Source organism: Macaca mulatta, chromosome 4 (genome assembly GCF_049350105.2).
Source record: "Macaca mulatta isolate MMU2019108-1 chromosome 4, T2T-MMU8v2.0, whole genome shotgun sequence".
Taxonomy (NCBI): Eukaryota; Metazoa; Chordata; class Mammalia; order Primates; family Cercopithecidae; genus Macaca; species Macaca mulatta.
In genome coordinates, this window is record NC_133409.1 from 110,432,963 (window position 1) to 110,459,717 (window position 26,755).

The 26,755-nt window shown below is 37.9% G+C and overlaps 2 protein-coding genes and 1 pseudogene across 8 annotated transcripts in view; all 3 read left to right on the forward strand.

Annotated features, from left to right (window-relative positions):
• The window catches only part of FILIP1 (filamin A interacting protein 1), a 199,184-nt gene extending 187,142 nt beyond the window's left edge, over nt 1–12,042 (forward strand). For all 6 annotated transcript variants that reach the window (XM_077999744.1, XM_015136795.3, XM_077999748.1 and 3 more), the window contains one exon: nt 11,540–12,042. Coding sequence is in view for 4 of the 6 variants with exons in the window: in XM_015136795.3 (XP_014992281.3) it covers nt 11,540–11,580 (41 nt within the window). In the remaining 2 variants the exon portion in view is untranslated. The remainder of the gene's footprint in view (nt 1–11,539) is intronic.
• Nucleotides 1,230–6,188, forward strand: LOC106998001 (U6 snRNA-associated Sm-like protein LSm5 pseudogene; annotated as a pseudogene). Its single transcript, XR_013416315.1, has one exon. The product of XR_013416315.1 is annotated as a U6 snRNA-associated Sm-like protein LSm5 pseudogene (transcript).
• An 11,085-nt stretch (nt 12,043–23,127) lies between the features above and the next one.
• The window catches only part of TMEM30A (transmembrane protein 30A), a 31,282-nt gene continuing 27,654 nt past the window's right edge, over nt 23,128–26,755 (forward strand). The window contains 1 exon segment of the mRNA NM_001260817.1: nt 23,128–23,481. Within this exon segment, the coding sequence (NP_001247746.1) occupies nt 23,245–23,481 (237 nt within the window). The 5' untranslated portion in view covers nt 23,128–23,244.

Sequence of the window (26,755 nt, forward strand, 5' to 3'; positions counted from 1 at the left end):
TGAGGAGCCATGTTAAAGACCTGCCATAGTAATGGGATTTCAAGGTCAAAGGAGAGAGAGAGAGAGACTGAGAAAGAACGCTTTATGATTTTGGATAAATTTGAACAAGAGAGATTGCCATTTGGAATACTGACTACATTTTTTTTAAAGATTTTTCCTCTTTCATAAAGTGAACATTCAACCCTTTCAAAAATGAAGACATTCACTGTTTTTACTAATGTGTACCTGACATTTGTGAAGTATTTAGTGTTACTGTACCATAACATATTGTATTTGAGCAAATGAGGGTGTCAGAAGAACAAAACACCACATTCCTTTTGATTCCACCTGCCATTCTTCAGTGACTTTTATCATAATCTTATTGCCACTTGCTGCTGTTTTTGCTTTTACCTTCTCACATCATGCTTATGGTGTTTCTTCCAGGAAGTCCATACCATCTACAGGAGAGTGCTCTGAAGGCTTAACAGTGCGTGTACAGGATGTTTATACATCTAGATATTGGAATAGAGCCACCCACAAAGTACAACTGCTAAAAAAACTTGGCAGAACAACACAGATTTGCTTTTCAGAAATGATAAAGAACAACCACCATGACAGTTTTTCTTTGTAATTTTAGAGCCCACTCTATATTTATTGGATAGCTTTGCTTTAAGCCACACATTAGAAATAAAATCCACTGGGGATAGGAGGTGGAGGACTAAATGTATTACAAATCCAACTTCTCTTTGTGAAGACAGTACTTTTAAGATGCAATTTAATGTGCTTTTGTAGGGGTGAATGGGATTAAAAGTTTGCAATATTTTCTCTGTCCTGAAACGTACCACATAGTAAAGTAAAAGGGGTCTCACTGTGGCTGATGTGTACAGCTGTTGCTCAGGCCCCACCCTGAAATCTTGGGATGGTGGGTGACTTGGGGGTGGGAAGGGTGGGTCATTTCCACAGACTTCAGTGCGTTGGTACCCTCTAGGGATGTGCAGGACACGACCTACACAGCTACAGAGGAGACCCTGGTCTTCACTGCCTGAGAATAATTGTAAGGTGCTGACTATTTCAGCACACTATGGTGGTGTCCACCTTACATGCACGATTCCAGAAATGTTTCGATATGGGACATAGCCCCAAGAGTGTTTATTATTTTTTTTGCATGTGAGCTATATATCTAGGTCATCTGCTTAAGTTATTCAGTTTCTACTGGTGTTTCAATTGTATTTCCAGTGAGGACTGGTTGATGGGCGGCAATCGAGCTCTCTCTAGAGATTTTAGGGTATTCATTAAGGGTGTACCCAGAGCTCTTACTCAAATGTCTTCAAGAAAGAAGTGAAAAATAGCTTTCATGTGTAGTGTGGGAAGAGTATAATTTCGGAGACATGAAAACAAGTTTAAGAATATGAAATGTAAAAATATTTAAATTTCTCATTCCCCAGATTCAGAATACTGGGGAAAGGGTGAGACTTTCCTCGTTGGGAAAAACACAGGGTTATAGATATGAAGAGCACATTTATACTGGAGGCTGGAGGCAGAGAGAGAGAACAAGTAATGAGGAGATGGGCATAGAGAGGATTTCCCAAGAAATAGGAAGATATGATTCCAAAATTTCCCCAACCTAGATAATGTTTCCTTTCTGTCTCCTTTAGGGTGTCATCGTTGGTTATTTCTTTGTTCTCTGGTCTTTCCACTTCTCGTTTTCACTTGCTATCCTCTGACCTCTCTCATTTTAGCAAAATTCCTCCTTCATCTATGCAGTCCTCTATAGCTACTGCCCAGTCTCCTTCCATGCCAAGGTGAGCTATTGAGAGAACACTCAACATTTCCTGCCTCCAGTCTCGCACTTCCCATTTATCATTAATCACTTTTTATTTTTAATAAAAAAATTCATATACATAGTTCAAATATAAGCCAGAGCTAAAAGACAATGAAAACAGATGTTCCTTACCATTTCCCTGAGGCCTCAGTTTTGTCCCCCGGAGAAAATCACTTCCAGTTCTTAGCTGTTTCTTCTGGCATTTATCTCCATATTTCTAACTAAGGTGCTTATACTGTTACTTTTTATTTCTAGATTTTAGATCTCTTTTGTCTTCACATTATTGTTTTGATGGTTGAAGGTTTAACCTTCTCACTTATCCCTTCTCTTTCCTTTTTCTCATTTTCCCAATATGATTACATCCTCAACTTTTTGATAAATCAGCAGCCAACATTTATATATTTATGTGTTTTGCAGTGCAAATTTAAATTTAAATATAGCACGGTAGCTCACGCCTGTAATCCCAGCACTCTGGGAGGCTGAGGCAGCTGAATAACTTGAGCTCAGGAGTTTCGGACCAGCCTGGATGACATGGCAAAACTTAGACTGCAGCCTCAAAAATACAAAAAGTTAGCCAGGCATGTTGGTGTGTCCCTTTAATCTCAGCTACTCGGGAAGCCGAGGTGGGAGGATTGCTTGAGCTTGAGAGGCAGAGGTTGCAGTGAGAGATAGTGCCACTGCACTCCAACTTGGGTGACAAAGTAAGACCCTGTCTCAAAATAAATAAATAAAAATAAATATTACTATCTGCTGAGCCAAGTAGTATACTATGATTTTGCTCTCTTCCTCTTACCACATTTCCCCCTTCAAAAGAATAATTGTTTTAATTTTTCATCTGCTTGGTTTTCCATGTATGTATATATATATGTTTTCAAATGCTCCATTAGACTTGCCAAACACCTATCAGTAATTTTTCCAAACACTTAAACACAGCAGTTTCATATTTTTCCCTGGAAGCCTTCCTATTCAGCCTTCTGCTTCCATATTCAGTCTGGACTGGTTGTTTTCTAGGCCTGCTGCACAGTTGTTGCCCTTTTGCCTATGTTGAGTTATCTGTTTCCCTGATTGCTTATATTCAACTTCTTTTATCTATTGATCTATCGATCTGCCTATCATCTGTCTAATCTATCATCTATCTAATATATCTCTCTATCTATCAGTCATCTATCTATCCTCTCTCTCTCTCACTCTCTCGCTTTCTCTCTCTTCCTCTTTACATCTTCTAATAGTTTTTAAAGGGAAAAGTCCTCCAGTAACCTTTCTGGGGCAGACTATCTGAATTCTGGGAACAGGTTAGGGGAGGTAAGATGAGAATCTCACAGCTCAAGGTATAAACTTTTTACTCCCCTGCAATCAGTCTGCTGCCCATTCTTGTGTCTGGGTCCAGAACTTCTTAGGTCAGTTTTTCCAGAAAACAAAACTCTGGTCTCTAGTAAGGGCAAGGCAGAGTTAGGCTGTGCTCTTTTCCCTCAATGACCAAGATATCTAATTTGCTTTGCTGCTTTTTTCACCTCTTTGCTCTGCTTCAGTTTCCCTTGTTGGCTCCTTATTTTATATATACACAATAAGGATTGATGTTTCCCACATCTCTATCAAAAGCCATGTTCTTGCTCTACAAGCTGGCTCTGGTTATTTCATCTACACCCAGATGCTGATGACTCCCAAACTTCTATCACCAACTGTGTATCCATCTTTATAGTGTGTATTTCCAAATCAGCTTGTCCAAAAACCATTTTCAATACTGCCCCGTCTTCCTCCAAATCTTCTCCTTCTCTTATTATTCTCCATCTCAACAGGGATATCCTGACCCATTCAGTCTCTCAAGCTAGAAACCTGGTAGCCATCTATGCTTCTCCTTCTCCTTCTGCCCTCATTCAGCAAGTCCTGCTTATTCACTAACATCTCTAGCAGCTGATTGCTCCTCTCCATTTCCCCTACCATGGCCTAAATTGAGGGTTTTAACTACTTTTCATCTGGGTTACTCTGATACCCACCTAATTGGTCTTGTAATCTCCAGTCTCAAAACTCTAGGATTCATTTTTCATTCTTGCAGTTTTCCAAAGTGCAAGTTGATCATATCATATCATATCAAATCATATCATATCATAATCATCTCTATTTGAAAACCCCCCAAAAGTTCCTCATTACTCACAGAATACAATGCTATGTACTTGAGGCACTCTGTGACTGGGCTCTACTTCTCCATTCTTCTGAGCACCTTTCCCTTCCCTTGGCAGGACCCCCACACTCCAGGCTTAAATAATTGCTTGACTGTCAGGCCATGCCACCCGTCCTTGACTTGCTCAGTTTGTTCCTTCTCCCTGAATTGCCCTTTCTCCTATTTTTCTTTTGGCAGATGTGTCCTTCTCTGTTCAAAGACTATTTTACGAACATTACCTCTTCTAGGAAGATAAACAATTATTTCAGAATCTATCCTGGGGTTTAAAGGCCTGTCCACTGCTGTAGAAAGCTTGGCACTCACTGTAGATAAACAAAACTAGCAGCTGAAAAATGGCAGAAAGTTGGGCAAGCAAGAGCTATTTCTGATTCCTCTCTTTGCAACACAAACCAGTGAGAATGACATGGAAGCAGCTAACAAGTCCTGTGTGAGAACATGCAGGTAATGAGGTGGCAGAATTACAGGAAGTCCAGGTACTGTCATTTTTGGGTGGTGAAAGTTACTTCTATTTCCCTCCAAAGGCACAACAGCAGGTGATGGATGCAAAACAGCCAGGAGTCCTGGACTGGGGAGTTCTCACCTCAGAAGCCACCATGCCTGCGAAGAAAGGGCCTGAGAGCTTTCTGTGAAGTATAAACACACAGTACATGCATGAGTTACAAATGGCCCTTTCCTCACCCTTTCCAACTCCCCCAGCTGAACACAAAGGCACTTCAAGAACGAGGAGGTTTCAGGGGTTTGTCTCATGCTCTTCAAGTTCATGAAGGACCCTCAAAATAGGATTAGAGGCTCTCATTTTAAAGGACCAAACACCACCAAAAAGCAGGATTTAGATTTAGGATAGATATTAGGGTGAATATCCAGAGAAGAAGGGCTGCTGAAAAATGGACTCGATACCTGAGAGAACTGAAAACCATGGGACTGGAGCCACACTCTTTTCTACCACCAAAAGGTTGTGTAACCTTTGGCATATCACCCTACCTTGGCCTATGATTTAGCATGGAGCTATAATTTTTTATGATTCTGGCATTCTCCCTTAGAGTCGTAATATAATATGCTTCACTATTGTTTAGCAAGCACCTTACAAGATCCTGCTACAATGCTTTTCCTAAGATCTAATGATTAATTACTTATCTGGTAAAAGTACTTTTGGCCTCTCTACTTCTGCTAATGCTACATATATGCAAAATCACAGAACTGGTTAGAACTGAAGTAGACCTTAGAGATCAAGAGGATAATTATCTATTACTAAAGAAGGCAAACAGCAACAAACCCTTTTAAAAAAGCCCTGAGGCATACAGATGTCTAACCATCTTATTAATGATAAGACCAGGACCAAAAAATCAGTTCTTTCAGTTTCTCCTAGTACATTATTCATTATTTCATATGATGAAACTACTTCAAGTGAGTAAAGTGTACATACATATATAGATTGAAACACTCATACTCACTGGGTTAAAATAATACTACTAAATGATTTTTAACTACTAAGATATTTATATAGAAACTATGTGAAAAAGTTCTTATAATGATATTTTGAATATTGTTGTCCTCATTTAAAAAGTGCAGTGACCTCAGTTTTCACACATAATGTTATTTTGCATGCTATTCTGTGACTAGCCATAGACTTAGAATAACCTAGGTATTTACCATCTGTGTTTAAAAGAGTAGAACCCACTTCCGGCGTAGCCACGGCGGCTAACGCTACTACCAACCCATCACAGCTGCTGCCATTAGAGCTTATGGACAAATGTATAGGATCAAGAATTCACATTGTGATGAAGAGTGATAAGGAAATTGTTGGTACTCTTCTAGGATTTGATGACTTTGTCAATATGGTACTGGAAGATGTCACTGAGTTTGAAATCACACCATAAGGAAGAAGGATTACTAAATTAGACCAGATTTTGCTAAATGGAAATAATATAACAATGCTGGTTCCTGGAGGAGAAGGACCTGAAGTGTGAATGAGTTTCCTTGACTTATGCTAGATTCTGTTTTGTCTCTTAATGACAAGAAAATGGAATTTTTCCCCCCACCTTCTAATGTTTAAATCCCATAAAGCTAAGTTTCCCGTTAAAGGGAAGTGCTTTGAAGGTGTGTACCCATTTTTGTAAGTTAATCATGATTATCCTGGAAAAAGAAGAAAAGAGCTTCTTCTTTGAAGACAAGAATAAAGGTGTTTTTGGTATAAAAAAAAAAAAAAAAGTAGAACCTCCGCATGCTTTGCTCAAATACTTTCCTATTTTTCCATTACTTGGTTTTTATTTATAGTTAACGTTACATATGGGAACTAATTCAAATTTGCTTGTATCTGTAAAACAGCAATCTATGCTGGAGATAAGAAATTAGCTTGCCAAAAAAGAATTTATCAGTTATGACTGTGATTATTGGTGACTTCTGCATCCTGGGGAGGTAAGGGGATAATTTGGGCTGATGGTAGAGTGGGAAATCTGCTGGAAGGAAGCAAATAAACTATTAGGTGGTTGAGAACTCCCAAGAGAGTTTGTATCATCTGGTTCAAAAGTTTCCTAGAGCAAATGACAGAACCTATTAGCGGAAGTATTTTTAATTAGCTGATCTGAATCCAAAAGAGGAATACAAGTCCAAGTCAAGAGAGGAAGTTTCTTGAACTTCCTATTTAAAACAGATGTTTTAACAGAACTCTGATTAATTTCTGAATGTGATAATAACAGGATTGAACCCTGAAGCAGTTTATGAAAATGAGAAACTTAAAAGTAAATCATATCTAAGTACTTCTGAACGGTATATAGAATGTAGGGCATTTTTGCACTGGACAAGTTGTTCTGAGGCCAGTAGGTTCAAAGCTGATGTTTGGTAGTTGGTCGGGGGAGGGGAAGAATAGCAAGCCCTAACCTGGTACCTCTAGGCAGAGCCCCTGGTGGGTAGGGGGCCACAGAACATGGGAAGCAGGCTATATATAGGCAAACTGATGCAAAATCCAAGAGGACATGTTTTTGTTCTGTAACTTGGTGTACAGCTTCCTATGGATAAAGCAGTCCTCCTTTGCTGATGTAACATCTTGTTATAAGTTGAATTTCTGGTATGTTTTGTCTTTAGTATGTGAGCTTAGAGGCTAGTTATTAAAGTGATGTGGCCTTATTTGCTAGAGAAGAATGTTTTGTTTGTTTGTTTTTAATTTAGAGCTCAAGTGTTCCTTTGCAGTGTTTGGCAGTGTATAAACATGAATTACTTGGGAGGGAGGTATTGGTTTTTTAGGGAGTACATCTTTCCCACTCTACAGCCAAGGAGACCTCCTGGGAGGAAACAGAATTCTAATTTGTTGTGAGGTTGCCTCACTCTGCACTCAGGAGACATTCTCCCCCAAATGCCTCCCCAAATCCTCTCTCATGCATACAGCTTTGGATCTCAAGTCATATGACTGGCTAGTAGTTTTGGGATACCACCCAAGGAGGATAAATATTTAGTAAGCTCAGAAATCAAGTGTAATTAGGAATTGATAACATGTTGAACTTCCTTTCCAGGAAGTTATCCAATAGCTAGTGTACTAAAAGACTTAATAAAAACTATACCATTTCACAATAATGTCATAATAACAAATAATGTATTTAATGTGTTACCTGAAGTTTTCTTAAAGAAAAAACATCAAGGTAACACTAGAGAGAAACATATAGGGGAAATTGTCTCTAAGTACGCTGTATAAGCCACTAATGTCAAAAATATATAAAAACTCAGTGTCTCATATGTATATGTTCATTGAAATTTAGAGTTTTTTAAACTTTCAATTAGGAAAAAAAGGAAATTATGTTACTAAACATCTTCATATCAGAGGGCCCCAAATTTAAGTGCTTTGTTATTTTGAGTTTGCTGACAGAGGTGGTAAATACCTATGGTCTTTGGTTCCAATCTGCCTATAAAGTGCTCTCCAAATCACTATTGTCAGAAAAGTGGTATCTGTAAGAAGAAAAATTATGATACTTGTGCAAAATTATGATCTGTAAGAAGAAAAGTTATGAAAAATATACCTGATTTTACTGAGGTTATTTTAGAGGCCCCAAATGACCTATATTTGAATCTTGTTCTGGGATGAAATGAAGACAGTAGGAGATGGAATAAAATTTGCTCATTGAATCTGTAACTTCATAAGATTTACAACATTATTTTATTGTACTATATATAAAAAGACAGGAAGAGACTTGGGAAATCAAGTGTCTCTTTTTTTTACATAAAGAATGGCATTAATCCCCAAAGCACTAATTTTTAAAAATGTATTTAATTTTTTTTTTTGCTGGCAACATGGACTGCATGTACCTCAGACAATTTTACTGTATAATGAGTTACTTCAAAATGTAATGGCTGAAAGCAGTATTTTTTTTTGAGACTGAGTCTCGCTCTGTCCCCTAGGCTGGAGTGCAGTGGTGCCATCTCGGCTCACTGCAACTTCTGCCTCCTGGATTCAAGCTGTTCTCCCGCCTCAGCCTCCAGAGTAACTGGGATTACAGGTGCATGCCACCGTGCCCAACTAATTTCTTGTATTTTTAGTAGAGATGGGGTTTCACCATGTTGGCCAGACTGGTCTTGAACTCCTGACCTCAAGTGATCCACCTGCTTCATCATCCCAAAGTGCTGGGATTACAGGCGTGAGCCACCAAGCCCGGCTTTAAAGCAACATTTTAAAAATTTCTCACAATTTTGTGTATTGGCTGGGTGATTCTTATTTGAGTAAGTTCAGTTGAGACTTGGGGAAAACATAGCTAATAAGCAACTATAGATTTAGTAAATCTGTTTAATAAGTTTCAATTAATACAGCCAATATCATATAGATTTTATTTCACTATCTCTAGAAATAAAATGAAGTATATCTCCATATAAACAACATAATTTGGGGCTTAATTGTATTTGTTTAAATAAAGTTTATGTACATAAATATTAAATACCACCTTTTATTAAAGTACAATTTATATAAGATAAACTCTTATTTAGCATTATCAAATATTTCTGAGACATTTGATTTAATAACACAATCTGATTAATAGCATTAGCATACATAGCATGCAAGGATTATGAGTTTGCTAATTTAAATACAGTAATTAAATGTTTTGGTCCACCAAGACATTGTTTCTTCTGTGTACGGACCCTTATTACTATGATGGAGATTTCGAAACGCTAGGATTAAGACAAGGCAACTAGCCGGGCGCGGTGGCTCACGCCTGTAATCCCAGCACTTTGGGAGGCCGAGGCGGGCGGATCACAAGGTCAGGAGATCGAGACCACGGTGAAACCCCGTCTCTACTAAAAATACAAAAAATTAGCCGGGCGCGGTGGCGGGCGCCTGTAGTCCCAGCTACTCAGGAGGCTGAGGCAGGAGAATGGCGTGAACCCGGGAGGCGGAGCTTGCAGTGAGCCGAGATCGCGCCACTGCACTCCAGCCTGGGCGACAGAGGAGACTCCGTCTCAAAAAAAAAAAAAAAAAAAAAAAAAAAAGACAAGGCAACTAAGTTGTGCAAAATGCTAGGATTAAGACAAGACAACTCTAAATTGCCTTAATCCTAGTATTTTGTAAATTTCCACTGCTGCACACTGAAGGAGAAAGAAGGTATTGTAGTAATACAAAATGTTAACCCTTAAAGGGATTTTTGAGATGCTCTCTAATTCCCTTATTTTGTACCGTGGAAGCAAAGGCAAAAGATTTCTTAATTACATCCACAATAAGAACAATTCTGATTTCACTCTTTATCTATGCTTTCTTAAGGGAAGGAAATTGGAGATACTTTAATTTTACCAGGGAGATTTGAGACCTGGGTCTTTTTACTATTTGGAATCTACTACAGAACTTTTTTTTTTTTTTTTAAAGTAGTGAGAATCATCATTTTAATTTTGGATGCTAATTTTTAACTACACGTTATTTAATTAGTATTTAAATTTTTTTGCCTGAAGATTTTGATATGTTTTTAGGCATTTAAAGAGGTTGAAGCTGGAACATTTTTTCAATGAAAAAAATGAGACGGTTTATTAGGGCTTCTGGCATAGTACAATATAGTATATATGTCTTAAGAGCTTCAGAAAACCTTCATAGCTAAATATTCTTAGGTATATAAGACATTCTATATTTCATCTTACTTGGCTTTCTTATCTACCTCAAATTCAAGCCAAAAGGCTGAGGGACAAAATGGAAATAGCTCCACCTATTGGTCATCATGAGGTAAAGTTAACGACACCAAATTAAGAAAACATTTTCTTTTTGGCAGATAATCATGCACTGTGTGTAATTACTATGAACCTGTAAGTCTATGGCATAATATGATTTAGTTAATGCTTACTTATATACTAACTACATAAGTAAAAATAAAACTTAAATACTAGATACTTGAGATTAATGTGAAAATAATAGGTAGAAATTTCTTCATGTTATTGATAAACCCTGACATAAGTTTCTGTACTCACAACATATACCATATGTTGACAAGGAGGTATTAACAGTAAAATTTTCAGGTGAAGAAACTATTTGAGGTTTGAAAATTTTCTTTCCTCTGCTGTGTATAATCTCAGTGATGTTGGGAATCTGTCTCATTTGGTCATACATGTAGTTCCATGCCTACCTAGCACTGTATACAGCCTCAAAAAATGAATGAAGTGAGTCATACTGATACATGTTCATGAAGGCATAAAGGTTACTATAAAAGAAAAACCAGCTGAATATAAATATTAATTATCCATAATGTGCTGGACTATTGTAATTACTATCTCAATCTAGTTTAAATTTATTTTTATAAGAATAAATTTATATTTTAAAATATATAGGGGGGTCGAGGCAGGCAGATCACGAAGTCAGGAGATTAAGACCATCCTGACTAACACGGTGAAACCCCGTCTCTACTCTAATACAAAAAATTAGCTGGGCATGGTAGCGGACACCTGTAGTCCCAGCTACTCGGGAGGCTGAGGCAGGAGAATGGTGTGAACCTGGGAGGCAGAGCTTGCAGCGAACCGAGACTGCGCCACTGCACTCCAGCCTGGGTGACAGAGCAAGACTCAATCTCAAAAATAATAATAATAATAATAAACATATAGTTATGCAAAAAAGAAGCAGTCAGAGACAAAAGTAAGTCACCTATATTTATTGACTTCTTAGAAATAATATCTCCTCATTAAAACTCTAATACACACACACACACACACACACACACAAAGAAATTGAAGGGCTATAAACATTGTTAAGAACAGAAAGTTTGGCTGGAAGATTAGTTACTTCTAGGAAATAGTCTGGTTTCTCATTATGGGGTTTGTATATAGTAATTACTATCTTTGTTTTCAGTTCTTACCTTGATTAAAACTGATCTACTATTGTCAGAACATTAGACGTAGTTTCTAAAGGGCTTTAAGAAATTTCGAGGTAAAGTACATATGCCAATATAAAGACATTGCCCAAGAACAGTAATGCAGGAGCGTCTATTAGCCTCATGTACCAGTTTTTGTTGGTTTTGTTATTTAACATTTATGATCTTTTAGTGAAATGATATAGCTTGATTCTCAGTTTCAGTTTAATTGAAAATGCCATGTCTTTTTTCTCTTTATAGAAAGCATCATCATTCACCAGTTACGAATGAACTCCAGATGAAATGGTAAACCAAGCACATACTGGGTGTGTGTATGACCTCTGAATCCCTATTGAATGGACAGCCCTCATTCATGACTAAGGTCCTCCATGCTACTGATCACTACTGGAAATATTTTACTACTTCCAGTGATTTTTTTTTTTTAAGGATATAATGTGAAAGCTGAAAATGGCCTTGCTGATAGTATGAAAATATGTAGCAAGAAAGCAATTCAATCTATGTGCCAAAAGAAATTTCTTTTTGCAAAGCTTTCAGGTCTATGGGCACATGATGTATAACTTATTTTTTATAATACATTTTGTAATGTAATTTTTTTCCTAAAGTGTTTCCCTTTTTCATAGTCTCTGGCACATATATCTACAGAATACACTGTCAGTTCTTCAAAGTGTTGGTATTGTTGCATTCAAAATAGTAACCTATAATTATTTTCTTTTTATCAATTTGTTAATTCTGAAAAAAAGAAAGTACAACTATATTTCCTGAGGTAAATTCAAGAGGTAAAACTTAGAAGCAGGAGATTCTGGAAGAGGTTTTACTATTGCTTGTACAATGCTATGGTTCTGATCATGGTTCAATACTAACAAATAATGCTCTGACTTAAAAGCTTAATTTTAAATACTAAAAATCAGTTTCTATAGTTGCTCTTTCTGGTGTTCTGGGCCAAAAACCTTGGATGAATTGATTTTTATATAGAACAAATTCATAAAAGGAGATGTACCAGTTTAACCAGTGAGGGTAATAAGAACAGCTTCGACTGACAGTTCAATTACACTTCTGATTGAATTATTTACTTGTATGTATACGACTTATAATAAGGACTGTGAAATAAAGCTAGTTCTCACAATCTAATCCAACCAAAACTTGAATATAAAAACAGACCTAAAATGTCAGTATCTTTTTAAAAAATAAGACTGGGCATGGTGGGTCATGCCTGTAATCCCAGCACTTTGGGAGGCCAAGGCGGGAGAATCACTTAAGCCCAGGAGTTCAGGATCAGCCTGGGCAACACAGTGAGAGTTACTTAAAAAAAAAAAAAAAAAAAAGGTAGCTGGGCCTGGTTGCTCCTGCCTGTAGTCCTAGCTATTTGGGAGGCTGAGGTGGGAGGATCACTTGAGCCCAGGAGATGGAAGCTGCAGTGAGCCATGATTGTGTCACTGCACTCCAGCCTGGGTGGCAGAGTGAGACTCTCAAAACAAAGACAAACCCATACACACACACACACAAAAACCCCAAAATCCAGAAAGAAAAAGTAGTACAAGAAATCTCAGGATCGATAACTTTTTTCCCCTTGATTCTGAAAGACTTTCATAACTACAGGTAGGTTAGAGAATATATTCTTTTTTTTTTTTTTTTTTTTTTTGAGACGGAGTCTCCTCTGTCGCCCAGGCTGGAGTGCAGTGGCCGGATCTCAGCTCACTGCAAGCTCCGCCTCCCGGGTTCCGGCCATTCTCCTGCCTCAGCCTCCCGAGTAGCTGGGACTACAGGCGCCTGCCACCTCGCCCGGCTAGTTTTTTGTATTTTTTAGTAGAGACGGGGTTTCACCGTATTAGCCAGGATGGTCTCGATCTCCTGATCTCGTGATCCGCCCGTCTCGGCCTCCCAAAGTGCTGGGATTACAGGCTTGAGCCACCGCGCCCGGCCAATGAGAATATATTCTTTGAAGATAAAAAGCACAACATGCATTACTGAAATCTCAATGTCAGAGCTACTGTTGAATTTAGGTTTATGTGAAAATGTGCATCTAAAGTCCCAACTTGAAACCCTGGTAATATACTTTTTTTTTTTTAAAAAGACTGTTAATATGGACATGTTTTTATTAAGGTCTTTAAAGATAACTTTAAAGATAAATTAGAGTTGACACATCAGTTTCTGAATGTGGAAACCATTTATCATGTAACTTTACTGAAATTAAAGACAGCATGCTTCCGAGTGTCACAAGGATAACTAAAAGCCACACAAGGAGGACTGCTGGCCCATTTCTCTAGTCCACAGGTTGTGCTCAGCTTCAGAAGCCCACACACGGGCATCCAAACTGAGTCTCTGGAATAGAAAAATTAATGCTGGATTTCCTCCCCTATCTAACCCTGGAAGGTTTTAAGGTACACCTTGGGAAATTGGCAAATCATTTTCAACATGTAAATTATATGACATGTTAAAATTATGTTTAATTTTTAAAAGTAAAAGAAATGTTACAGTAGGCTTGCCCTAGCTTGAATGATTGTGAAAACATCACATAATCTTCCAGAATTTTGGTTACTAAGAAAACTGGAGTGTGTATGTGTGAAGATTTTTAGAATTGTTACTGGGTTTTGTTTTCTGAAAATGTTGACTGTAATGACATTTTCAATTAGAAAAGTGTTTTAGTTAGACTGTTATATTTTTTGACTCACAGTTAAGTATCCTATTTGCCAATGTTTGTACCTCTGATGGCAAAATTATTCTGATATATTAGATTTGTATTTGAAGCAAATAACTTTCTCAACTTGTGGGAATTTTATTATACTAATAGTGAAAATGTTAGAGGATAAGATTTTAAATACTTCTTGATTTAAATTAAAATACTATAAGAAATGTATGTATATTTGGATTTGAAGGGTTTTTTCCTCCCTGGATTTATAATGAACTTGGAACTTACAAGAACAATGAGGATGATGGTGCAATTAGAGTCATTTAGATAGATGCTGAGCTTTTTCTGTCCATGCTATGATTAAGTCCTCTGTTTAAACCCAAAAGCAATCTGGGCGACACACAAATAAAATTAATTAGATTAATTTTGAAATAAGAGAATATGCAAAATTAACAACAACAAAAAAACCCAGAAAACACTGATCATCTCCTTATCTAATGAATAAGAAAATAAGATCATAAATAGTCACATCTCAACATGCATATCCATTTGAAAAAACTGCCCTCACATGCAATCCTGGCACAATCCTAGGCTCATAAAATTTCTCTATCTTTCCTTGTAAATAAGTCTCCAATCATCAATCTAAATGAGAATCATTTTTAATGAAATAATTGTAACTGTTTTCTGAAATATAATCATAATCAGTGTTTCTAGTTCAAGAAGTAATCCGTAATTTTACCCTTTTCTTTCTGATAAGAGAGTGTTTCATGAGGATATCTTTGGTAGAGAGCTTTTCTCAAGTATTTTATAAAATATTCGAGTTTGGTGAAGATAGTAGATAAATACACCAGCTGTCAGATGCCTATGATTTTCACAAAATGTGAAGAATTCATTGTATCTTAGGATGACCATAAAAAAATTTATGGTGTGTAATCTCTAAGCATTAATAGAGACAATAACACTACTTCAGTAATACACAGCTACTAAAAATCAGTGGCAGAGCAAGAAAAAATGGTGTATCAGGCAATGTAAAGTTTTTGCCTTTTCTCCTAATGCTGTGGTTGAGTTTTCCTGGAAATGAATTTAAAAAAAAAAAAAAAAAAAAAAAAGCAAAAGTAGGGTGTGTTCACGAATCTGATAAGCAACAAGTCTAAAAATAGCAAAAGTGCAAAATGGTAGTTAAAAAAACACAACTGGCACCTGAGGCATATTTCCTCTTCTTTATCTCCAGTGCTATGCCTCTGCTAAAAATATGAATCACAAAGCAAAGCAAAAAAAGAAAAAAATTGTTGTAATACAATAAAAATCACTATAATAAAAGTTTATAAAAATTGAGAGTTTTTTGGAATTGACTTTGGCCTAGTGACCATTAGTATTTTTTTCTTAATTTTTCAGCATTTATTCCATAATAATGTGATAACAACTGTGTGTGTTACCTAGGGAAAATGCTGTAGATCCATACATTTGAACAGAAATGTTTAAAGATGCCATAACATGATACATTTATTTTCTGGTGTCCTTTTTTGTTTATATTATTTAGGGAAATTTTACCTTACCATCATAGATTTTGTTATTTTAATAATGAAGAACTATATTTATTTAATCTAGATTTTGTTTTAAAATTATCAACTGTTTGCTTCTACAAATAAGGGGTTTATAATGTGGCCTGATATTCTTAGAATTCTTTTAGGTCTAAGGGTTTTCAAAAGCAAAAGTACACTGAAAACTTTAAGAAATACATTCTATTTTTGCACCATTAAAAATTTTGTTTCCTTTAAGTTTTATCAAGTACATGAGTTTATTTTTCATTGAATCCAAGTGAATTTATGGATATATACTTATCTTTTATATGAATGTAATAGCTTGCTTTCAGTTCCTCACAGGTCATTGAAATTATTTAACCAATGAAAACATTCTCTGTTACTTCCAAAGTCAATTATGTTTATCAAAATCTCACTAGTGTGAGAAAAATAACAAGTGTAATATTAAAGCATTGTGCAATATCTTGAGTTGGAACATAATATTCAGAAAATTAAAATCATTTAAAATGAGTATGCAACCTTCTTTTTATTTAAGATCATTTGCTCTAAAACAGTTTTCATCTCTGTATTTCATATTTTCTTAAAAATATGGTTTCTTTCACTATGGATAAGCAGATGTGGTATAGCAGGGCTGCCAGGATGAGGGATGCTCTTCCTCTGGATTATACCACGGTTTGATTCTTTAGTAAGATGAACACTTCAAGACACCAAGAAATGGAAACTGGTTAAAGGGTTTCCCTCCCTGCTTTATTCCCACAAACTGCATTGTCAATCAACATTCAGATGTTACTCCGCAGCTGCTGCTGTCAATCTAAAGGTAGATCACTCAGTAGAGCAAAGGCTCCTGAGGCTTCGCCTGCAGTCCACAGTCCAGTATCTACAGAGGCAGTTGGGTCATGGTTTTTGCAAAGTGGGATATGGGTGAGAGTGGGGTTGTGTTCTGACCTCCTTTATTTTTATCAGCCTGTGCCAGAAATAGTGATCTATAGCTACATCCAATCCTAACTTATCTTTGCCTTATTTGAAACAAGGGAATGGGTTTCTCTTATTAAATAATAAAAACATTAGTTTATTAATTCCTGCTGGGAAGTAGCCTTTTCCTATCCTTCCTTCAACTGCCCTGTCTCCCTTTCCCTGTTATTCAAGGACCTTTTCCATGACCACAGCCGCATTCTTTTTTGGCCGTTCTGGTTTTCAGTGCACAGTTCTTTTTTCTCCTTGATAGCAAGGCAGGTTTAGTCAAAATAACAGGGTGTTTTGTAGGCACCTAATGACTGACTCCTAACCCCAGAGAATTGCTCCTTTGGGAGCAATACCTCAGTCAGGGTATTCTGTGCCAAATCTGCCTCACCAAATTATTCTGGCTGCTGATGCTTTCCTTGCAGAAATTTCTGTGCCCATGGAAGGTTTCAGAGGCAGATCATCTGGATTACATAAGAAAAGACCTTCAGTAATCACTGATTCTAAGGGAAGGTATGCCTTTGAAAAGACAAGAGTTTTATCAGGCCTCAAGATGGTTTATACTGCTTTATTGAGAGAAATGCGCTCATTTTTGCTTCACAAAGGGGCATGTATTGGTGCCCACGTGGAGCATTGACATAAGCAGGTGGTGGGACACCAAACTGATTATCTCCCAGAAATGGAGGGCACCAGAGATGTCTGTTTGCATGGTCACCATAATCTGCTGAGATCCTGCTTCAGGAAAAGAACATGATCACCTAGAGTACACAGTGTTGCTTAGTATTTATAGTACATGTAATATTAGCATAAGGCTCTCTTTTCTCTATTCTCCTACGTGGAGAACCACAATGTAACTCTGACCTTATTTCCAATTTCCTCACAGTTTTTGACATTGTAAGGGGGACAACATGTGGTACCTCCTCAATGCTCCTATAACCCCTTGAACACACATCTTGTGTGGCACTGACTTCATTATATAATATTTCAGTTGTCAGCAAGTTGTCTCTCCCACTAAAATGTGGGTTCATTCAGAGTAGGTCAGGTCAGTTCAACAAGATTTATCAAGTACCTTTTACGGCCTAGGCACTTTGCCAGGTGTTGGAGATATAGAAATGCATAAAAACAGTCTCTGACCTTGAGGAACTCATTTATATCTAGTAACAAAGACAGATGTAAACAGATATTTTTCAATACTACACAGTAAGTGCAAGGACAGACGTCATATATACATTACCTTGAGCTCTGAAAGCAGCTCTTAACTCCATCAAAGGGGTCAAAGAAGTATTCCTCAAATTGGCTACTGACCTGAATCTTGAAGGATGAGTGGGGATTAGCTAGCAAAGCAGTTTCACTGGAGGTGAGGTATGAAGTCAGGGAGCAGTGGGTTGCTGAGTGACTGGGTTAAGGAAGCAAAGACACCGAGTGCAGATTTCTCCTCCCAGAAGATTCAGTGACAATACAAATGATGTTGTGAAACAGTCTGTTGAACCTATCTTGTGCCTCATGGTGTGCTGGTCAGAGGGAAACCCTTGGTCTTTGCCTTTGTTGTCACAAATATTCAGTGCTATTGACAAAATATCCTGCCTGCCTGCCTGCCTTTGTTGTCATAAATATTTAGTGCTGACAAAATATCCTTTCCCCTTCCTTCCTCCCTCCCTCCTTTTTTTTGAGTGCAGGCTGGAGTGGAGTGGCGCGATCTCGGCTCACTGCAACCTCCGTCTCCTGGGTTCAAGCGATTCTCCTGCCTCAGCTTCCTGAGTAGCTGGGACTACAGGTGCCCGCCACCACACCTGGCTAATTTTTTTGTATTTTTAGTAGAGACGGGGTTTCACCATTTTGGCCAGGATGGTCTCGATCTCCTGACCTCGTGATCTGCCTGCCTCAGCCTCCCAAAATGTTGGGATGGATTACTGGCGTGAGCCACCAGGCCTGGCCCAATGTTTGATTTCTGAGGCTCAACAAAAGCCGACTTTCACATTTAAGTCCATTTTGTGAAGATACTTCATGAATATGTTGGACTTATTTTAATGACTCAAGTGACTCAAGTGTTTAAAAAAAAAAATCATGATGAAATGAAATCCCTCTCACGCTGGCTTTCTAAAACTTGGAAAAATAGAAAAGTATAAATTTAAATCAAGTCTAAAAATGATCCAAACATATAATTATAAAGAATTAACGTTTTTAGGCTGGGTGTGGTGGCTCACGCCTGTAATTCCAGCACTTTGGAAGGCTGAGGTAGGCGGATCACCTGAGGTCAGGGGTTCGAGAGCAGCCTGGACAACATAGAGAAACCCCGTCTCTACTAAAAATACAAAAATTAGCTGGGCATGGTAGTGGGCACCTGTAATCCCAGCTACTCGGGAGGCTGAGGCAGGAGAATTGCTTGAACCCAGGAGGCGGAGGTAGCAATGAGCCGAGATCGTGCCATTGTACTCCAACCTGGGTGACAGAGCAAGACTCTGTCTCAAAAAAAAAAAAAAAAGAATTAACATTTTAAAAATATCTACTTTGCTGTATCTCTTGACGATTCTCTTGGCGTAAACTAAGCCTCTTTCCTCCTCTGTTCCCCTTTTTAAAGAAATTAACTGCTATACATGTAACAGATATCAGTTGGCTGTTAACCTAGAGATGGCAACATCATATTTGAAAAAAAGACCTTATCTATAATTGATGGCACCTAATGAAAAAATAGGTGCCATGGGGATGTAATCAACTGAGAGATTCTATGCAGTGGAAGTCATGAAGTCTGAAGTCTTGTGAGAATTACATTCTTTAATTTAAAGTATGTAATCGGCTGGGCACGCCTGTACTTTGGGAAGCCAAGGCGGGTAGAGCGCCTGAGCTCAGGAGTTCGAGACCAGCTTGGGCAACATGGCAAAACCATGTCTCTACCAAAAATACAAAAAATTAGTTGGCTGTGGTGCCACACACCTGTGGTCCCAGGTACTTGGCGGGCTGAGGTTGGAGAATCGCTTGAGCCTGGGAGGTGGAGGTTGCAGTGAGCCACTGCAGTCCCACCTGGGTGATAGAGTAAGACAGTGCCTCAAGAAAACAAAAAACCAAAATCAAAAAGTATGGAATTATGAGAAATGAAGCCTTATTTCCATCCAAAACAAAGTTATTAGGCTGTCTACTAAAGTATTTTGGTGTAATTGCTCTTTCCTCTAATGACACTCACCGTTAAAATATCTCGTTTGACTGTATTTCTGATTACTGACTGGCTATTCAAGAACTTGCAAAATTTTCTATCACAACACCAATGACCTCAGGCTAATCAGTCAATCTCTCAGTGTGAGAACAAAGGGAGTTTCTTAAATATCTAACTGAAAGTATTCCATAAGTACACTACATAAAAATCAGGAAAAGGTCAATTTTAAAAAGTAATTTTTAAAACCCAGTTTGAATCAATATCTGATGCAATAAATACAGGAAATGAAGTTTATTATACAATTTCTACATTACTCTTTCTCCTAAAAGTCCTCTGAGATAATTAAAAATGAACATTTTGCAGTTCCACGAAGCTGCCATGGTCAACTGAAAAGGAAAAGATATTTTTGTTGTTATTGTTCCTGCAAAAATATGACCCAGCCACTGAAAATAATTCAAACCATTTTCAGTCACTAAGAACTTTCTCTGAAACTCATGATGGTAAAAACTATGACACATTTCTCGGCCCTCTTCAACTTTTTAAAATATCCTTGTTACAGATGTGAATGAAATGGTTGAATATGGTTAGAAGCTAGAGAGCTACAGTAGCACCAAACATAAAAGGAACCCAACAATCATATTTGTGTGGCAAATCTACTTTGGTTAGGCAGTGAAAAGACCAGCTGCAGTTTCCTCTTCCTTGTTCCCAGAGATACCCAATAGTTACTCTTCTGTATTTTTTTCTTAGATGTTTCTGGTTACTGAATTCAGTGGCACAACACAGCAATTGAACTAAAAAATGAAAATTGTATAAAACTTCCCATCCAAAGGCTAAATATATCCACCTTTTCAGATTGTTGGGCTTGCATCTGTTCTATCATTTTGGATTCACTTTTGTATTGGGGCTCGTGCATTGACTGCATACTTAGAATGTTAATCTGATAGCATTAATAAATGTCATTTAGCCATACAAATTCCACTTTTACCAAGAATCAGCACATGAACAATCATTTGAACAATGTAAGTGTAATCTAAATGTATCAACATACATACACACAAACACACACCAGTCGCTCCTAGCAATCAGTTTGAAAATGTGTAAATGGTAAACCATTGTGAGAACTATTCTCTTCTGTTGCCCTAGAAATGCTGAATGATGCTTTTTGAAAATTCCTACTTCAGCAGATTAAATGAAAAACCACCTAGTAAGGACTATCATAAAATAATGTGACCAAGAAAATCACAAAATTGTGAGTCCCCTGAGATAATAATGTAGAGCTGAAAAAAATGTTTCAGCTGGGTAAAGATGCATATTGTGGTGGCAGAATACAGTAGTAGAAAATGAAATGGAGGGATATCAGGACATCTGGAAAAGTAATTTCATCCATCTGGACCTCATCTGAAAATGTTAAGTTTTAGAGAAGAATCTCAGGAGGTTTCAGTTCTATAAATGTTTCAGTCAAAATGGAATTTCTAATAAAAAAAGAGACAAGGGATTAACTCATTTTCCTATGAACAAACAAAAATAAAGAAAAAGGAAGCAGATAAATACATCACAATCACTCAGCTCACTAGAACAAAACCAAAAAATGAAGGTAAAATGACCATTTATACAGAGTGCTGGAATAGCAAAATATTAAAAAATGATCAAATTTAGTGGGCATGATGATATAGGCAGAAATGGGGAGGAAAAACCTGCCTTATATGTACTTTTGCAATATGCCCATATTTTGGCATACATTTTTACTAACAGAACTTAGCAAAATAAAAGGATTCCATGACTTCTCCATTAACTGTGATAGATTGTTTCCTATTTGAGCCTGGGGTTGAAGGTAAACTTAACAGATCAAAACAAAATATAGACCTAAGTATGTCAGCAGTGCTAAGAATTTGAGCATGAATGTCATGTAAGAGCAAACCCAAGCAAGTCGGTTATTAGAGGGCAACAAGTATTGTATCACTCTAAACTCTGCCTAGTAAGTATGTGATTGGCTCACATTTTTTAGACTTGTGGTCATTTTGAAAAAAATTTAACTGTAAATTTTTTTTTTTTTTTTGAGATGGAGTTTCACTCTTGTTGACCAGGCTGGAGTGCAACGGGGGATCTCGGGCTCACTGCAACCTTCGCCTCCCGGGTTCAAGTGATTCTCCTGCCTCAGCCTCCCGAGTAGCTGGGATTACAGGCCCGGCCACCACACTCGGCTAATTTTGTATTTTTAGTAAAGACGGGCTTTCATCATGTTGGCCAGGCTAGTCTCGAACTCCTGACCTCAGGTGATCCACCCGCCTCGGCCTTCCAAAGTGTTGGGATTACAGGCGTGACCCACGGTGCCCGGCCTAACTGTAAATTATGAGGACCAAGCACTCCTTATTTTCTCTTTCCTCAGTTTAACTTATTTAAGGCATTACTGCAGACTAAGCCTAAAAGTAATTTATTTTCAAATGATGCGACTTACTCTCTGGCCTAGACTTCAAAGATGTCAGTATAATGTGGATTGTATATAATTGTTTAAATTTTACAAATAACATACGCCTATTATAGAAATTTTGGAAAATACAGAAAAGTGCAAAGAAACAGGAAAAAAAAATTCCTCCATCCGGTCAACAGAGTTACCATTATTCACTTTTTAGTTCCGCTCTATATTATACTTCTACAGTCGCTACACTACTCTAATATCCTGACTTAGTCACCTTTTACATCACGAGTATTTCCTTGGGTCATTAAATATCTGGCACTTTTAAAGTGTTTACGGGGTATCTTATTTTGTAGTAATGCTATATGTCCTGGTTTTTACAACAGTAAGAGAAAAAGCTACAGCCTATTACAAAACACTTCCTATATCAATGCGCAAAAGAGAAAGGTGGACATAGAAAAGGGGAAAAGTAACGTGAGAATCAGCAATAGAGAAAAAATAAGTGAGAATCGCTTAATTAGAGGCAAGATAATAGGGCTAAGTCACATTATTGATTCTTGACTTTAGGACAAAAGGGGTACATGTTACGCACCTGTGTTCCAAGTTTATAATTGCACCTTGAATAGCGATTTATTTAATTAAACTCGCGGTTTTACAACCTAAGCAAATACTGCTAATTCTCCCCCGACTCAATCCCCCTTGAGGCCGCCTTTTAAATGCTCCGACTCCCTTCAGAGAAACCCTCGAGGTAAAAAGAAAAACCTGTCTGGCAATCCGGACCTGCAGTCGCCACTATAACCAGAGTAGCAGGCAGGTGTGTGCTAACTAAAGCCACGGCCAACAGAGCAAATATACGCCTACAGCGCAGGCTCGGAATCCCCTAGCTCTAGGGCCGCGCATGCGCCAATGTAGCTTCGCGCTCGGGTGGCTGAGTCCGTCACAGGACAGATGATCAGGGTGCGTCCGCCTTTTCCTTCCCCCTTCTATCCTCCTCCCCTTTCCCCTCCCCTTGTCCCTCCTTCTTCTCCCTCCTCCCTCTCTCCCTCCCTCTGGCGTCTCCAGCCGACTTACGCTTCCTGTCCGCGGCCTTTGGCGGAAGAGTGTCCCGCCTCTTCCGCTCCACAGCGGAGGCGGCTGTGGCGGTGGCCCTGGTGGCGGCGGCGGCGGCAGCGGAGCTCGAGCGGTTCCTGTCAGGGTCAGCCGGCGGGCCCCCTGGGTGGTCCACCTGCAAGTGGCGGAGCGGTGCCCCGGGGATCGATGGCGATGAACTATAACGCGAAGGATGAAGTGGACGGTGGGCCCCCTTGTGCTCCGGGGGGCACCGCGAAGACTCGGAGACCGGATAACACGGCCTTCAAACAGCAACGGCTGCCAGCTTGGCAGCCCATCCTTACGGCTGGCACGGTGCTACCTATTTTCTTCATCATCGGCCTCATCTTCATTCCCATTGGCATTGGCATCTTTGTCACCTCCAACAACATCCGCGAGATCGAGGTGAGGGGAGGGAGCTGTGGTGGGAGTTGGCGTTGCTCGGGAGGACGGTCCTACGCGCCCGCCCCACTCCTTTCCCAGCGCCCTAAAGCCAGTTGACAGGCAGACCCCGCGCCGCCCCCCACCCCCTTCCCTCTGTTTTTTCTTTCTCTTTCTGCGGGTTTCCTGAATTTGCAGCTTTGTCCTAGCTTTGTCTTGCGGTTTACGAAAGAGCAAATCGACGGGATGAGCTGAGACGGAATGAATGTTTAATGCAGAAGATGGGTCAGGTGGAGAACGCTTCTTCAGTAGGCGGTTTGTGTGGTTCCATGGGGGATTAGCGGGGGTTGTTCACGGAGGTAAAAAGAGAAGTGGGGGCGGGGGCAATTGTAGCTAGGTAGATGCAACCCTGAGTGAATTGACAGGGTCAAAAGTGTCATTACCTTTGTGGGCGTTATCCGAAGACACAGAGATGAACACCTTGGCCATTGTTGGGAAAAGAACCAGAGTCGTAGAGGTATTGACGATTCTAATATAAAGAAGCTGTCGCATGTTATCAGGTCACGTATGAGGACTTACGACAAATGTGCATAGTACTTTTCATTTTGAGCTAATTCGATATTTTCAGTTGTGGGGCAAGATACACAGGAAAGATAACCTGAAACTTCAATTCTGGTTTTGCTTTTAGGCTACGTTTATTAATGGGCCCTACATTTGCTGGTCTTTTTTTTTTTTTTTTTTTTTTTTTTTTACAAAAAGAGCCAGTGACCACATTCAGGGAGTAAGTTGTCCACTGTCTACCAAACATTTTACTGATACTAACTTTGCTGAATATGTAAGACATGACAGGAAAACTTGGGGAAACATTTCTTTGTCAGAAGCACAGTATCTTTATCTGTAGGGGTGAAGATGGTTGATAGTACACTGTATTAATATATGCTGTATAGGTGTCCAGTATTAAGCATCTCTCATCTTTTCTTGCATATCTGAGAATGTTGTTGTTTTCTAAATCTATTTGAAAGGGCAGGAACTAGTAAGAAGTTCTCTTGATTCCTTCTGTTCTATTTATACACACACACACACATTTTAATAAATATACTTACCTATGTGATTTAATGGGACTTTGAGAGTAATTTTATTTTTAACTACTGAAATAGGGATGGGGTTCCACTTTAATTTGCAGTGTTCTCTCTAAAAGCAAGATTCATGTGTTTTGTAATTCTACAGTGCTTACTTCAGTGTTGACGACAGTAATGAGAATAGTATCTATAGCATAACTAGTTTTAAAATTTTTTACTAAAAATTTATTCTCAATTTAATAACTAAAGAGTTACAGTATTTTTTTCAGCATGTATTTTAGTTTGTTTTATCACCTTAATCTCCCTAATAATCCTGCAAATGTAGTACTTCTTGTTCTAACCATACTAGGATCACACATTATATTAGTATATGGGCAAAGTGGTGTCATGCAAGGAACATGGGCATTGGCTGGGGTCAGGCAGAGCTGGTTTTAAATTCTAGCTCAGCTACTAACCATCTCAGTTTCTTGGAAAATTTCCTTAATCTCTCTGAGCTTCAGTTTCCTGCAAAATAGGTAGAATAATTCATATCTTCTAAGGTGTGAGAATTAGAAGCAATGTAAATAAGATGTCTGGCAGTAGGGATCTGTCTCCTGATCCTTAATCAGGAGATGAGAAAGAGTTTGAGATTTGACAGTAAACTAGTTAAGAGTATTATAAAAAATGAGACAGAAACTCAGGTGTCTTGACTCCCAGCTTTAAGCTTTCACCCTACACTAAGATCCTTACTGCAATGTTAATAAAGTAGAAGAAAATAATTTAACATCTGAAATTTGAATGATTTTATTTAAACTTCTTAAGATAAGAGGAAAATAGCAATAATTTGGAATTGTGTATAAGTTAGTATTTTCAGAGCTCAACTTCCATTAATATTTACCATAGTAGAAAAATAAATGTTTAACTTTTCTTAAAATCTTTGGGTTTTGGAGTAAAATAAGGTTCCTCACACTAAGTAGTAGACAAAATAGAAATTTTTCAAATAGCTCTCATGTGTAATTCTGATTTCAAGTTGCCTGAAGAATCTGCTGCAGCTTAGCCTGGTTAAAAGGGCACTGAAGAGTCAGGGAATTAGGGTTGAAATCCCACCTCTGTCACTCTGTACTTTGTGATCTTAGGTATAATTTTGAGTCCAGTTTCTTTACTTGAAGAACCAAAAGATTCAGATTAAACTGCCTCTAAGAGGCTGTTCAACTCTAAAATTCTATGATATCCAATTCAAATGTGATTTTTAAAAAACTGGATGTGTTTAAATTGTATTGCCTTTGGAGCAAGAGGAAATGAAAACTAAGAATAATTTAGAATTTTTTACTGACAATGAACATACAGTTGTGCAGACAGAATCCACATATGTATTTTTAAAGTTTGGATGCTGGATATATAGAGAAATGCTTCTGAATTGTGTCTGGAGTTATTAGAAAAACCTACGGAGATTCCCCAAACACACATACTTGTTTCCTTCTTGTTCTCTACTCTGTTAGCCACTAGTTGTAATTGGGTAATGAGAAGTTCTTACCAACATTCACTCTCATACTGTAAGTTACTCACACTTTATTTTTTATTTGAGAAAATCTTCATTGCTATATTAGTTCAAATTACTAGGGCAAAGGAGACTTGTCAAATCCAAATGCTTTTGTAATATAGTTTAAAGTGCCAAAATCAAAAATTCAAACTTTTTCAAGTATAAAATCACTGGATTTTTCTCATTCCTGCAGAAATATTGCACTAAAAATTACTACTTTTGAAAAGTGTCTTGGATGCCCCTGGAAAAAGATATTTTCACATTTTAATGCTTACATTTGGTAGCAGATTTCCTCTACTTGTTAGATTTATGTATCTTATTTAGTTGGTTTTTAGATTTTCAATAATCTAAATAAAATGAGGCTAATAGAAAATCATAATTCATCATTCATGAGAAAATATTTTAAATATTTAATATCTTCATTTATTATTAGGAGCAAGGAATGAGGATTTCCTTTAATTTGGCAGTTGTGAGTCAGGCACATCTTTCAAAGGCATTAATTTTCTAGTCTAGGGCCCTTGTTGGTGAGACTGAGATGCAGAGGTTACTTGAAAAATAGTGAGGTTATTCTTAACTTTTGTAAAAGTATTTATCAGTGTGAAGTTACATAGTTTTAAATTTATGGTTAAAGTCAGATTAGGTTGTTATTCAGATTAAATTTAAAAACTAAACATTTACTTCGTGTTGCCAAAAGCATTCA